Source organism: Canis lupus, chromosome 34, assembly GCF_003254725.2.
Source record: "Canis lupus dingo isolate Sandy chromosome 34, ASM325472v2, whole genome shotgun sequence".
Lineage (NCBI taxonomy): Eukaryota > Metazoa > Chordata > Mammalia > Carnivora > Canidae > Canis > Canis lupus.
In genome coordinates, this window is record NC_064276.1 from 11,928,222 (window position 1) to 11,940,240 (window position 12,019).

The following is a 12,019-nucleotide window of genomic DNA, read 5'->3' on the forward strand; positions in this document are numbered from 1 at the left end:
CATATGACTCCAGGCAGTGGCAGCAGCTGTAGCTCCCACTAGATCCCGAGGGTAAACAACCATCTGCACTCATACAATCATTGTTTTTCACTTTGAGTACAGTATTCGATAAATTACATGAGACAGTCAACACTCTGTTATAAAACAGGCTTTATGTTAGATGAATTTTCCCTACTGCAGGCTAACAAGTGTTCTGGGCACATTTAAGGTCAGCTAAGTGAATATTCAGTAAGTTAAATGTGTATTAAATACATTTCTGACTTACACCATTTTTAACTTTCATTGGGACATAACCCCATCAGAAGTCAAAGATCTGTATGTGCCTTACTTGGTGGAAATGTTTCTAGGACTTCCCATTTCAAAATATCATGGGTTCATCATTTCCACACTCAAATAGAATTTCCTACTATATAGTGCAAGGATTATATCTGTCGTAGCTGGTGGCCATTCCCCGGTATCAATACCCTGCAAAAGTTCTGCTCAGTTCCTCTTGGCTGGTTTCCTAAAACAAACCTCTGCCTTTCACTCGCGCTATTCGCCTTACCTTTCCAGGAAGTTTCCCTAAAGCCCAGAACTTCTCTGAAGTTCCTACAGAAGTATGCAGTATGCAACTTTTTTCTTTTGATGATTAGAGTTTGTGCCACTGGACGCTTCAGGATAGAACTAAAAGGGACTTCCTCTTTTCGGAAAACGTCTCCACAGAAATCTTGCAAATGACTTCAACTGGACAGAGATCTCATTTGTGGACCAAGAATCCCTGTATTAGAAGAATCTGGTGATCCCTAGCTGTCTTACATACTTTTTTTATTGCTCTAACCCTGCATTATCCAATGCAGTAGCCACATGTAGTGCTTTATATTACATCGAAGCTGAATAAAATGCAGATTTAGTTCTTTACATGTGGTCAAAGACACATGTTCCTATCCTCAGAGAACAGCCCATCAGATGTGCTGATCTAGAAAGTAAATATTCTGACAATAACCAGTGCACAGATTACGAGGCACATACAGATCTTTGACTTCTGATGGGGTTATGTCCCAATGAAAGTTAAAAATGGTGTAAGTCAGAAATGTATTTAATACACCTTTAACTTACTGAATATTCACTTAGCTGACCTTAAATGTGCCCAGAACACTTGTTAGCCTGCAGTAGGGAAAATTCATCTAACATAAAGCCTGTTTTATAATGGAGTGTTGACTGTCTCATGTATGTCTCACCTATGCTCCCCTTTCCTCCCGATTTTATTTAGGGGCTTCAATGCACCAGCTCAAAGACATCACCTAGAGTTGCTAGAAGCTGGCTGTGGTGGTAGGATTAACTGCAAGGAAGCTCCCAGCTGGGAACGGAGCTTCTCAGATCTTCCACTATCCCTCCCACTCTAGACTTTGATGGACACTTGACAGCAGAAAGGGTCTGAGAAGGGAAGCCGCATGCAAACAACCTGGGACATAGACAACTGCAGTGTCTGCCCTGGGCTGCTACCTCCAGCTTGCTGTGTAGAACATGTCCTTTTGCTGTTCGCTCTGAGCCCAGCATAAGGCTATGGACACACAGCCTGCACACTCCAGAGCGTGTGCAGGGCTTACCTTCTGCATGTTGAGTCGTAGTTCAGATGTTCTTACACTTCCATTGGCAAATCTCAGTTTGTCAAGATTCATGACAGACTCTTCCCCGGCATTTGGTTTAATCGGGGGAATTTTATCTCCTTAAAAAACACACAGACAAAAAGTGAGAATTTATTGGAGTTTGGAAAACATACACATAATCTGGACTGCCCTAACCCTAAAGAACCACATACTGACTTGGGGCCAAAGAGCAAACTTAAAAACAAAATTTCTGGCAAAGAGTAGGTATCCAATATGAAATCTATGAACAAATCAGAATCCATTCCTAAGTTAAAAAATTAGATTTATGCAAAGAAACCTGGCATTATTACTCTATTGAAGGGAAAACTGACCTTCAGAATAGTGAGCAGTTTCCAACAATTCTGCCAAAACACCTCACCCCTACCAATGGTGGTTCTCATTCAAGGGAGAGGGAGGGCCTGGCCAGGCATGTTTAAAAGTCTCCTGCTGATTCAGGCCCTTGCACCTGCTTAACTAAACCTCAAGATATGCTTTTCTGACTTCTAAAAAGATAAATGTTTTGAAAACTTTTAAAGATGTTGTTTTTTTAATGACATGGTTTGAAATGAATTTTCTTCCATAGGTAATATGGGCACAAGGTATGAAATGAGGAAACAAGGATTTGCAGGCAAAGTAGGGTTGCTCACAGTAGTTCTCTACAAGGAGTGAGGGCACTGGTCTATCATGCAAACCACCCCAGCTCTTCCAGGCCAGCTGTGGTTTCTTCTGCTTTTGTTTGTAATGTATTAGAAAAGTGATTACTTGGGGTACCCATTTAGGGTACATAATTAGGGTACAGAATGTTTAAAATATTCACATTTTAAAAGTAATAGTGTTTTTCCTTCCCTTTGTTTTTAAAAGTATAATTAAGATATGATATCAGAGTTGCACAAGGCCCTCCAGGATTAGATGGCAACCACTGAGCCAGCTTATTCCTCAGTTTTGTCTCTTCCATAATGTTATATAAATAGTCAGATATATGAAACCTTTTGAGCCTGATTAATACAACTTAATATGTCTGAGATCCATTTGTGCTGTTGCACGAACAAGGAATTTGTTCCTTTTATTTTTGAGTCAAAAAAAATTTTTTTAAAGTATGCATTGATCTTTCAGATATTAAATTATAAGATATTCTTATAAAACTTGCTTTTTCTCATTTCCAAAAAAAGGGAACTTTGAATTTTCTGCTTTGCCCTGGGATTTTATTTCAGGCTTCACCATTACAGTGAGACAAGCACTAGATTGGGGGTCAGACCAGGTGGTTTTGACTCCTGCCTTTGCAGCAAAAATGGGCACAGGGCCCTACCTCTGCCTTTTAGCCTGGACTTGCAGTCAGAGCAAGAGAGAAGGTGTTTGAAAACATAACTGTCCATTTTGTTATATTATCTGCTAACTGCGGATATAAAGGGGAGTGCAGCTTGTTATACTGAGGGCTAATATAACTAGTAGGACAGTAAGAGTTAAAATCCATAAAAAAACTTTTGTTTGATAAAAACAGAACAACTGAGACTAAACAGTTACCACCAGTGAAGCATAACGGGAAGAGAGGGGCCCAGGGATCCCACAACCCTCCCTTGGGGAACAGTGTCTTCACCTAACATGTCGTCGTGAACGAATGGGCTAACGTAACCCACATGAAGACCCTCTGGAAGCTCATAGCAACAGTAAGCGTCCCATTTACAGAAGGACTCACACTTCCAGCACAGAGTGTTTTTTCCTCAGCAAATTATTTTAAGTTGCCAGAAGAACAGAATCACAGACTGAAATCCACTGTATCACGGAAGGGAGGGCTATGACCCAATGCTCTGTTTTGTGTGCATTATGTTCTCCTTTAACAGATTATTTATATTTTTTAAGAACCTAAATTACTTTTCCATAAATATTGAGAACTTATATATATTCACACCTACTTTTTTTTTTTTTTAAGATTTTATTTATTTATTCATGAGACACACACACAGAGGCAGAGACAGGCAGAGAGAGAAGCAGGCTCCATGCAGAAAGCCTGACATGGGACTCAATCCCTGGTCTTCAGGATCACACCCTGGGCTGAAGTCAGAGCTAAACCGCTGAGCCACCCGGGCTGCCCCCACACCTACTCTTTAAAATATTTCATAGCAAGTAAATAATTTATACTGAGCAAGCACTGTGTGATAAACTTCTCCTCAAAACAATTCCCATAGTGACTTTTCTAAGGAGAACATAATAACTGCAAAACAATACCTGACCAAAACTAGGTTACCCTCTACATAAACTGTTAGGACCCACACCTAGCCTGTGTCGAGTCCCAAGTCTATTACTGTAGAAATCTCTTTCTTTTCTCTCTCTTTTTTTAAAGATTTTATTTATTTATTCATGTGAGACACAGGCAGAGGGAGAAGCAGGCTCCATGCAGGGAGCCCAATGTGGGACTTGATCCCGGGACTGCAGGATCACGCCCTGGGCCGAAGGCAGACGCTAAACCGCTGAGCCACCCAGGGATCCCCACTGTTTCTTTACTTATAGGTGGATCACTAAGGCAATTTCCAATTACAAATCAAGACATGGTAACCTCTCACCTCCTGAAATAGCCTGGCTACTTGAAGAAAACACATACCAGGTCTGCAGGACTCTGCGATACTCAGGGCACATGCCCGGCCAAAGACGACCAAGTCCAAGAGCGAGTTGGCTCCGAGGCGGTTGGCACCGTGCACCGAGGCGCAGGCGGCCTCCCCGCATGCATACAGGCCAGGCACAATCTGATCCTGGCCATTCACGTGCCTCAGAACCTGTAGGAGGAAGAGTGAAGACTTTAGGAGTACAGTTTGTACCCGTCTGCTTCCCAGCAGGGGATGTCTGCATGCAGGGGCAGAGAGGATGGAGGGCAGGTAAGGACTGGATCCACTCTGTATATAGGGAGCTCTCTAACTGAATCTGTGCCCGGATACTCAAAGGATCCCACATGGCAGTACCTGTGATTTCAATCCCACACCTATTGCTCATTAGAAACCTCACTCACCACCCCTGACTGACCCTCTCACTTCCACACTTGGACTCTGGATTCAGACAAAGGGAAGGGCATATAGCATAGTACTCATCTATAAAGGGAGGAGTAGATCCCCAGCCACTTGCCTGAGGAAAGGCCAAAAAAGTCAAGAACCAAAAGGCTCTGGGTGGACTGCAAACCACTCCAAAGTATTGGTTATAAAGAGCACACAATTTAAAAGGTCACAGTAAAAGTAACAAGAGATCATAAAGGAAAATAAATCCTAAACAGGGAAAAGCTGCAAATGACATTGCATCCACGACTATGTACCATGGAGGGATCAGTAAGTGACCAGTGACTGCTCGCTATTAGAGTGAATGTGAACCCTGGAATATACCCGAGCCCCGCTTTGCCCTCCAGCAGCAACTCAAGGGAGTTGCCAACACAACACAGTGCTTTCTGAGGAAACCATCTGTCTTCACTAACTGAGCTCGCAAGGGACAACTGTGAGATGGGCTCATCATTCCTGCCCTATTCCCCACCATGGAAGGGTCTGGGCTTGGTCACCTGCCCCTTGTAGTTGGTGGGAATGCCACCCATGTTATAATGCACAGTGGGAAGGACGGGGATTGGCTCCTTGGTGACATCCACACCGGCAAAGATCATGGCCGTCTCTGAAATGCCAGGCAGACGTATGGCCAACTGCTCGGGTGGTAGGTGGTGCAACTGCAGGTACACATGGTCTTTTTCGGGGCCACAGCCTCTGGTGGAAAAGGACATCATGGTGTGAGGCAAAGAATGATAATTACAGAAAATATGAGATTACGAAGTCACTGAAGCATATAAAGTTCCACTGTTCTTATGCTGTACAGAATCTCTCCTCACTTGTGGCCATCCATTTCTCACCTCATTTCTGAACACCTACCATGTGCCAGGGTGGAGTATGTGCTGGGACACACCTAGGACTGGGACAGACATCCAGCCGTCGCTAGGCTTATACTCTAGTATCGGAAAGTTACAATGTGTTTTCCTTGATAAATGCATTAAGAAGTCCTTTAACTGCAAATAGAAAGTATCTAGATGCTGTAACACCAAATATCTGACAAGCATCACCACAGTGAGACAGTGCTGGCACTGAAGAGCCTAACGCTTCAGCAAACAAGAGCCCACACACAGGGTCCCAAATCAGCATCAAAGGCCCACATCCTAACGTCAGGTTGTAAGCATATCCGTCTCTCTCACAACACTCATGTGCAAATGATGCTCCACAATAAATCTGATCTCCAGATTTGAGATTCACATCAAACCACCCAAACTTCCCAAAATATAGGTTTTTAGAGCAATATCAAAAATGAAAAGATAGTCCCAGGGCAGCAAAGGTAACTACACACAGGCTACACAGAGCTGGGTGGGATGATGCGTGGGTGCTGAAACACACAAAAGCCACATCAGCCCATGTTAAAATACAGAAACCAACAACAGCCACCAAAGAGAAAGGAGGGGTGCATGCATGCATGTGCGCTCTGACACACCTGCCTTCACGGATTTCCAGAGTCATGGACCGAGATACAACGTCTCTGGATGCCAGGTCCTTTGCGACTGGGGCATATCGCTCCATGAACCTTTCGCCTTGACTGTTAATGAGAATGCCTCCCTCTCCACGGCATCCTTCCGTAATGAGACAACCAGCACCATATATACCTGCAAAGAACCCATTTAATTAGATGTTTATAACCTAACAATTGCTAGGTCTGTATTTCAAATGCAAATTTTTTTCAAGACATTTTTGGGGAAAGGGAAAAGATATGGAAAGGGCATTGTGCTCCTAAAAGAGTTAGACAAAGGAAAGGTTAAGGAAGAGTGAAGTTTTGATAACAAAAAGTACTGACAAAGCAGCAGGAGGGGAAAGCTCAGCTCCGTGGTGATGACATAGCTCGGCTGAATATTTCGATGACAACCATGTGTGAACTTTCAACACAACCAAGTACATGTTAAATATCTCAGGCTTCCTTTTAATTTTAGAATGTTGTTTTATACCAAGAAATTGTGATGAGGTAGAAAAAAACAGTTTGGAAAGTTTGTATCTAAAATCGTCAGTAATGGGGCAAATGAGTTAAGTGTCTGACTTCAGTTCAGGTCATGATCCCAGGGTCCTGGGGTCAAGCCTCACGTTGGGCTCCCTGCTCAGCAGGGAGTCTGCTTCTCCCTATGCTTAAGCGCGCGCTCTCTCTCTCTCAAATAAATAAATATAAATCTGGATCTATTGGTTAGGCGTCTGCCTTCAGCTCGGGTAGTGATCCCAGGGTCGTGGGACTGAGCCGGGCATCAGGCTCGCTGCCCTGCAGGGAGTCTGCTACTCCTATGCCTCTGCCTCTCCCCTCCACTCATGCTTTTTTTTCTGTCTCTCAAATGAATAAATAAAATATTTTTTGTTTGTTTGTTTGTTTATTTATTCATGAGACACACAGGCAGAGACACAGGCAGAAGGAGAAGCAGGCTCTATGCAGGGAGCCTAATGTGGGACTTGATCCCGGGACTCCAGGATCACACCCTGAGCTGAAGGCAGGTGTTTAACCACTGAGCCACCCAGATGTCCCTAAATAAAATATTTTTAAAAAATAAATAAATCCTTAAAGAAGCAAAACTACTTAAACATTTTTATTTTTCATCTGTCAGGGATCAGAAAAAATATACTGACAGAGCAAAGAGAAAAAACAGATCTGGTTCTGTAGCAAGGTGGGTGGTACTGCCATAAAGTGTGGTGTCCCTCAGTTGATAGATCAGAAAAGCAATCAGAAAGAAAGTCCAGAATGAGACTCATCTCTCCTTCTCTGATTCACTTCTGGATAACAAACCAGACCTGCACCCTCAGCCCAGACCTCCCTTCTGAACCCCACATTTGCACACTCAACTGTCTGAGGACCCAAGAGGAGCTCAATCTGTCCATGACTGGGCAGTTACCAACATCTTGGGGGGGGTCATGTCTGCCACAGCTCATCTCAGCTTTATACTCTACTACTGGGACAGCTTGATGTCCTCCCTACAGCGACTGTGCCCATGCCACATCTCGTCAACAGCATCCCCCACAGCTGTGAGGACATTCACTTGTAAATACTGCCCAGGTCCTACTGTGCGTCAGGCACTGTGAACACAGCAGTACTGGCCCCCACCTCTGGGAGCAGACCACTGAGTCAGGGAGAGGAATACTGAACAGTCATGGCTCTATGACAGGTGTAGGTGTAGAGTTAAGATGTGCCCTAAGCTGCTTTGGGGGAGACAGGGAAAGATCTCCTTGAGCAAATGACAAGGTGGGCTTTGAGAACATGTCAGTGTATGGAATTGCCGAGGAGCATTGAGAGCTGTGGAGGGCTTAAAAGACATGAAAATCCCTGACCCCATGAAGGCAATCCCATCCTACCTGTGGGGTGGAACTGAACGAACTCCAAGTCCTGGCAGGGAAGGCCTGCCCTGGTGACCATGGCGGTGCCGTCACCGGTGCTGGTGTGGGCAGATGTGCAGCTGAAGTAGGTGCGCCCATAACCTCTGGAAAACAGACATGCCAGCATGGAGAGAACATGACACACAGTGAACCATCAGGTCTGCCTTTCTAATGGCACCAGAGTGGACAGAGCAGCCCAGAAGCACTCTGACAGCTGCTGTCTGTATACACTACCCTGGGCAGCTGGGTGGGAGCCTGAGGGACAGAGAAGGCACTTTCATTGGTACTTTAGTGCTGAGTGACTTCCCTGATAAGCACGTGCTACTTTAATACAGAAGGCTGTAATGTTTATGGATTCATGCTTTTAAAGGCTTAAAATAAAAGACTAACAGTGTATCAAATGGAATTTACTTATTTTCATCATGTGAACAAACTACTCCAGAAAATTGGTATAAACACAGTACCCACTAAGCAAAAGAGAGGTTAGTCCAGAAAATGTCATGTGACTCTCCAACCCCAGTTTCTTTCTTTTTTTTTTTTTTTAAATTTTTATTTATTTATGATAGTGAGAGAGAGAGAGAGGCAGAGGGAGAAGCAGGCTCCATGCACCCGGAGCCCGATGTGGGATTCGATCCCGGGTCTCCAGGATCACGCCCTGGGCCAAAGGCAGGCGCCAAACCGCTGCGCCACCCAGGGATCCCATCCAACCCCAGTTTCTTCAAGGGTCCTCCCAGGTGCAAAGTAAGGCAGGTGCTATGATTGTCTCCTTTTCAGATAGAGAACTGAGGCTGACAAAATTTATTATACTCCTGGGTTAGGTCACCACCTGGGACTGAACCACTATTCCGTAGTGTTTCCATTTTTATAAAAGGAAACTGAGACCCAACTTCCCTACACAGAAATTAAATACAAGTTAGACTCCTACCCGGTAGCCACAACAGTGTTCTTGGCTCTTATGCGATGGATGGACCCATCTTCTATGCACAGTGCAATAACACCACGACATTCTCCATTTTCCATCAAGAGATCCAAGGCAAAGTACTCTACAAAATAGCTGGTATCATATCGCAGAGACTAAAAAAACATGAAAGAAAAACAGGGATCCCACAGTTTCAATTGCATTTAGGGTGTTAAACTGACATTTCAGCAATACTGCTCATGTGAACAGGCCCTGATCTGGTGTGTAACAAATGGACTGTGTAAACCCTAGGTTGCAAAAAGAGTCACAGACTTCAGCTCACATCAACCACAGGGCTGACCCTGATGTCTAACAAAATAAAAGGTACCCTGCTCTCAGCTGTATGATCAGAATACAAGAAGGACACAAGTGTGTCACATGCACCAGAGAACACAATGTAGCTGCTCAGTGAACACAAAGGACCCTCATGAAACTGCCAGCTCCCCATGTGACACACAATTCCACAGGGTGGGCAGATCCTGTCACATATCTGTCGATGCACGCAGCCAGAGAAGCGACTCCTGTCCTAACATTCGCTAATCAATAATGGAAATCAAGAGTTCAGAATACTGATTATTTGGCTACGCCAAAGTAGGCCCTGAGTATCCAGTAAGTACTGTCCCCCAAGTGTTAGTCCAGTCTAAACAGTTAAGGATTAAAACAAATCAATCAGTTCAGGAACTCAGAGGTACTGAGTCATAAAATACTTTTTCTGTTCTTACACTTGCAGTGCAGCAGATCACCGTCCAAACACGGTATAACGATTATCAATTTAATTTTCTAAAATAGGCACTTCTAAATTCATAATGACTACACACATCTTACCAAGTTACTGTGACCCCAGAGGCGGACACATTGACATTTTGACCTGTCCCCAGGGTGGCCTGTTTCCAACTTATCACCGCGTGCCTGTCCTAACCAGAGTGTGTCCTGTCACCCTGTGCACCCAGGGTGGCCTCACCCTTCCATACAACGTGTGCAGCAGCGAGTGGCCAGTGCGGTCAGCCACACAGCAGCACCGATGGGCCTGCCCGCCTTTCCCAAACTTGAGGCTCTGTCCACCAAAAGCACGCTGATAGATCCTTCCATCTTCAGTTCTGCTAAATGGCATGCCATAATTCTCCAGCTGTGAAATACAAAAACAAACACCTAGCACCTGGAAGGAATCAAGACTTTCATGGCGACTTTACAGTAACAATTTCAACATAAGCCTGCGAACCCCAAACCAATATGTCCTATAAAAATCTCAACACTTCAGAAAAGAGAAAAACTTTGTCATTAAATGAACTGAATGGTTGACAATAGAAAGGGTCTCCCTGTTGCACCCTCTCATACCCTTCTTTGGGCTGACCACATCTGCCTCAAAACCTCTCTTGTGTCAGAAACAGACCATGCGTGGACACTACCTCTACCACAGAAGCAGGGGCCTGCTCTGTCATGTAGTGGATGGCGTCCTGGTCCCCCAGCCAGTCGGAGCCCTTCACGGTGTCGTAGAAGTGCCACCTCCAGTTGTCCTCCTCCATGTTGCCCAGAGCAGCATTGATTCCTCCCTGCAAAGAGACAGCAACCTTACAAGCTACAAGGAGAGGCCCCAGTGGTATCTTCTAGGCTCATCCCAGAACTGGGTTCAGAAAAAAACAAATGCTTTCAACCTAACTGTCTGTAAGGGACCTGACTGCAGTAGGGGTACAGGACCTCCCTCAGCCTCAGTCCTCCCACCTAAGAAGGGACAAGAAGCCCAACTCCAGAGCTAACTGGAGGGTTCACAATGCTCATCACTTCCCAACCTGGCACATAACAGGTACTCAACAAATCTGTCTGGGATCATTTTATGACAGAATGTTGCTACTGGTATTTACAGGCATGTGTTACAGACAAGAAGTGCTCTGAACTCAGTCACAGAAAACGTCAGTACAGGGACAAGTGGAACGCACATTCTTCCTCTCCAGCTAAAACCGAGGAACTCCCCTCTTTCATAAGTAAAGGCGTATCTTACATCCCCCTCTGTTTTCCAATTGTTCCTCAGTCACCAAGCAACCCACACTGGGACTCTTTCCCCATTTGGTGCTACTGGGCCTCCATTTCCCGTTATGTTTAATTACCAGGAGAAGAGTCACTAGCAGAGCCAGGGGCTCTGCGAAAGACTTGCAGCTAATATTACCAAGTTACTTCTTTCTCCTCCAACCCCTCCAAATGTAAACCCAAACATAATCCTGATAAAAAAAAAAAAGTGAAGTACCGGCATACTAGCAGAATAGAGAAAACCTTGTTTAAAATGACACAAAAATACTTGGCCTGGTGTACGCATAGATGCTGTTATTTTACTGCTATTATTATTAGTAAGAATCAGACCACAGACAGCCAGTCTTTTTGGAATCTCTACAAGTACAATTTTGATTTTTTTAAAGTCATCTCTACACCCCATGTGGGGCTCAAACTCTCGACTCCAAGTTCAAGAGTTCACACTCTACCAATGGAACCAGCCAGGCACCCCTGGAAGTACACTTTAGACTCTCCCAGGCCCCACCTATCTTATCCTTCCCCCAACTAAACTTATTTTCTCTAGAACCAGCATTCAAGTTAAGCTATCCATTTCTTACTCTTTCTATTGTATTAATATTGCATTATCTGAACCTTGTATTATTTTGCATTATTTATAATTATGTTTACATCTACTTTTTCTTTTAGACAATGTATTCTCCAAAGGTATAAATTATTTATTTTTTAGTTTACAAAAACAGTTTCAGAACAAAATAACTGGGCAACTAAGTGCCTGAAGAACACTGCTGGATACTGGATACAGGGCTACAGCAGTAATCAGGGTAGATTTATTGGTTCCTGGAAAGTCACCACATACTCTGCTATCTCTATTAGGAAAAGTGTTCCAAATCCTGGAAAAAAACAATCCAGTAGGATTTTGGAATGCCCAACTAGGGTACTACCTACAGTGTGCCAAGAGAGAAAACTAAATTATAAAATCACCATACTTTTATCCTCTTCCTAAATTCTGAGCATGCAGACACCAGCATTCT

The 12,019-nt window shown here is 44.1% G+C and overlaps 1 protein-coding gene across 2 annotated transcripts in view; it reads right to left on the bottom strand.

Annotated features, from left to right (window-relative positions):
• Positions 1-12,019, bottom strand: part of SDHA (succinate dehydrogenase complex flavoprotein subunit A) — a 29,208-nt gene that overhangs the window by 8,886 nt on the left and 8,303 nt on the right. For both annotated transcript variants that reach the window (XM_025451590.3, XM_025451588.3), the window contains exons 4-11: positions 10,394-10,537; positions 9,949-10,113; positions 8,955-9,103; positions 8,009-8,133; positions 6,123-6,291; positions 5,158-5,353; positions 4,222-4,393; positions 1,587-1,705 (exon numbers count right to left, since the gene is read on the bottom strand). In XM_025451590.3, coding sequence (XP_025307375.1) covers positions 1,587-1,705; positions 4,222-4,393; positions 5,158-5,353; positions 6,123-6,291; positions 8,009-8,133; positions 8,955-9,103; positions 9,949-10,113; positions 10,394-10,537 — 1,239 coding nt within the window. The remainder of the gene's footprint in view (positions 1-1,586; positions 1,706-4,221; positions 4,394-5,157; positions 5,354-6,122; positions 6,292-8,008; positions 8,134-8,954; positions 9,104-9,948; positions 10,114-10,393; positions 10,538-12,019) is intronic.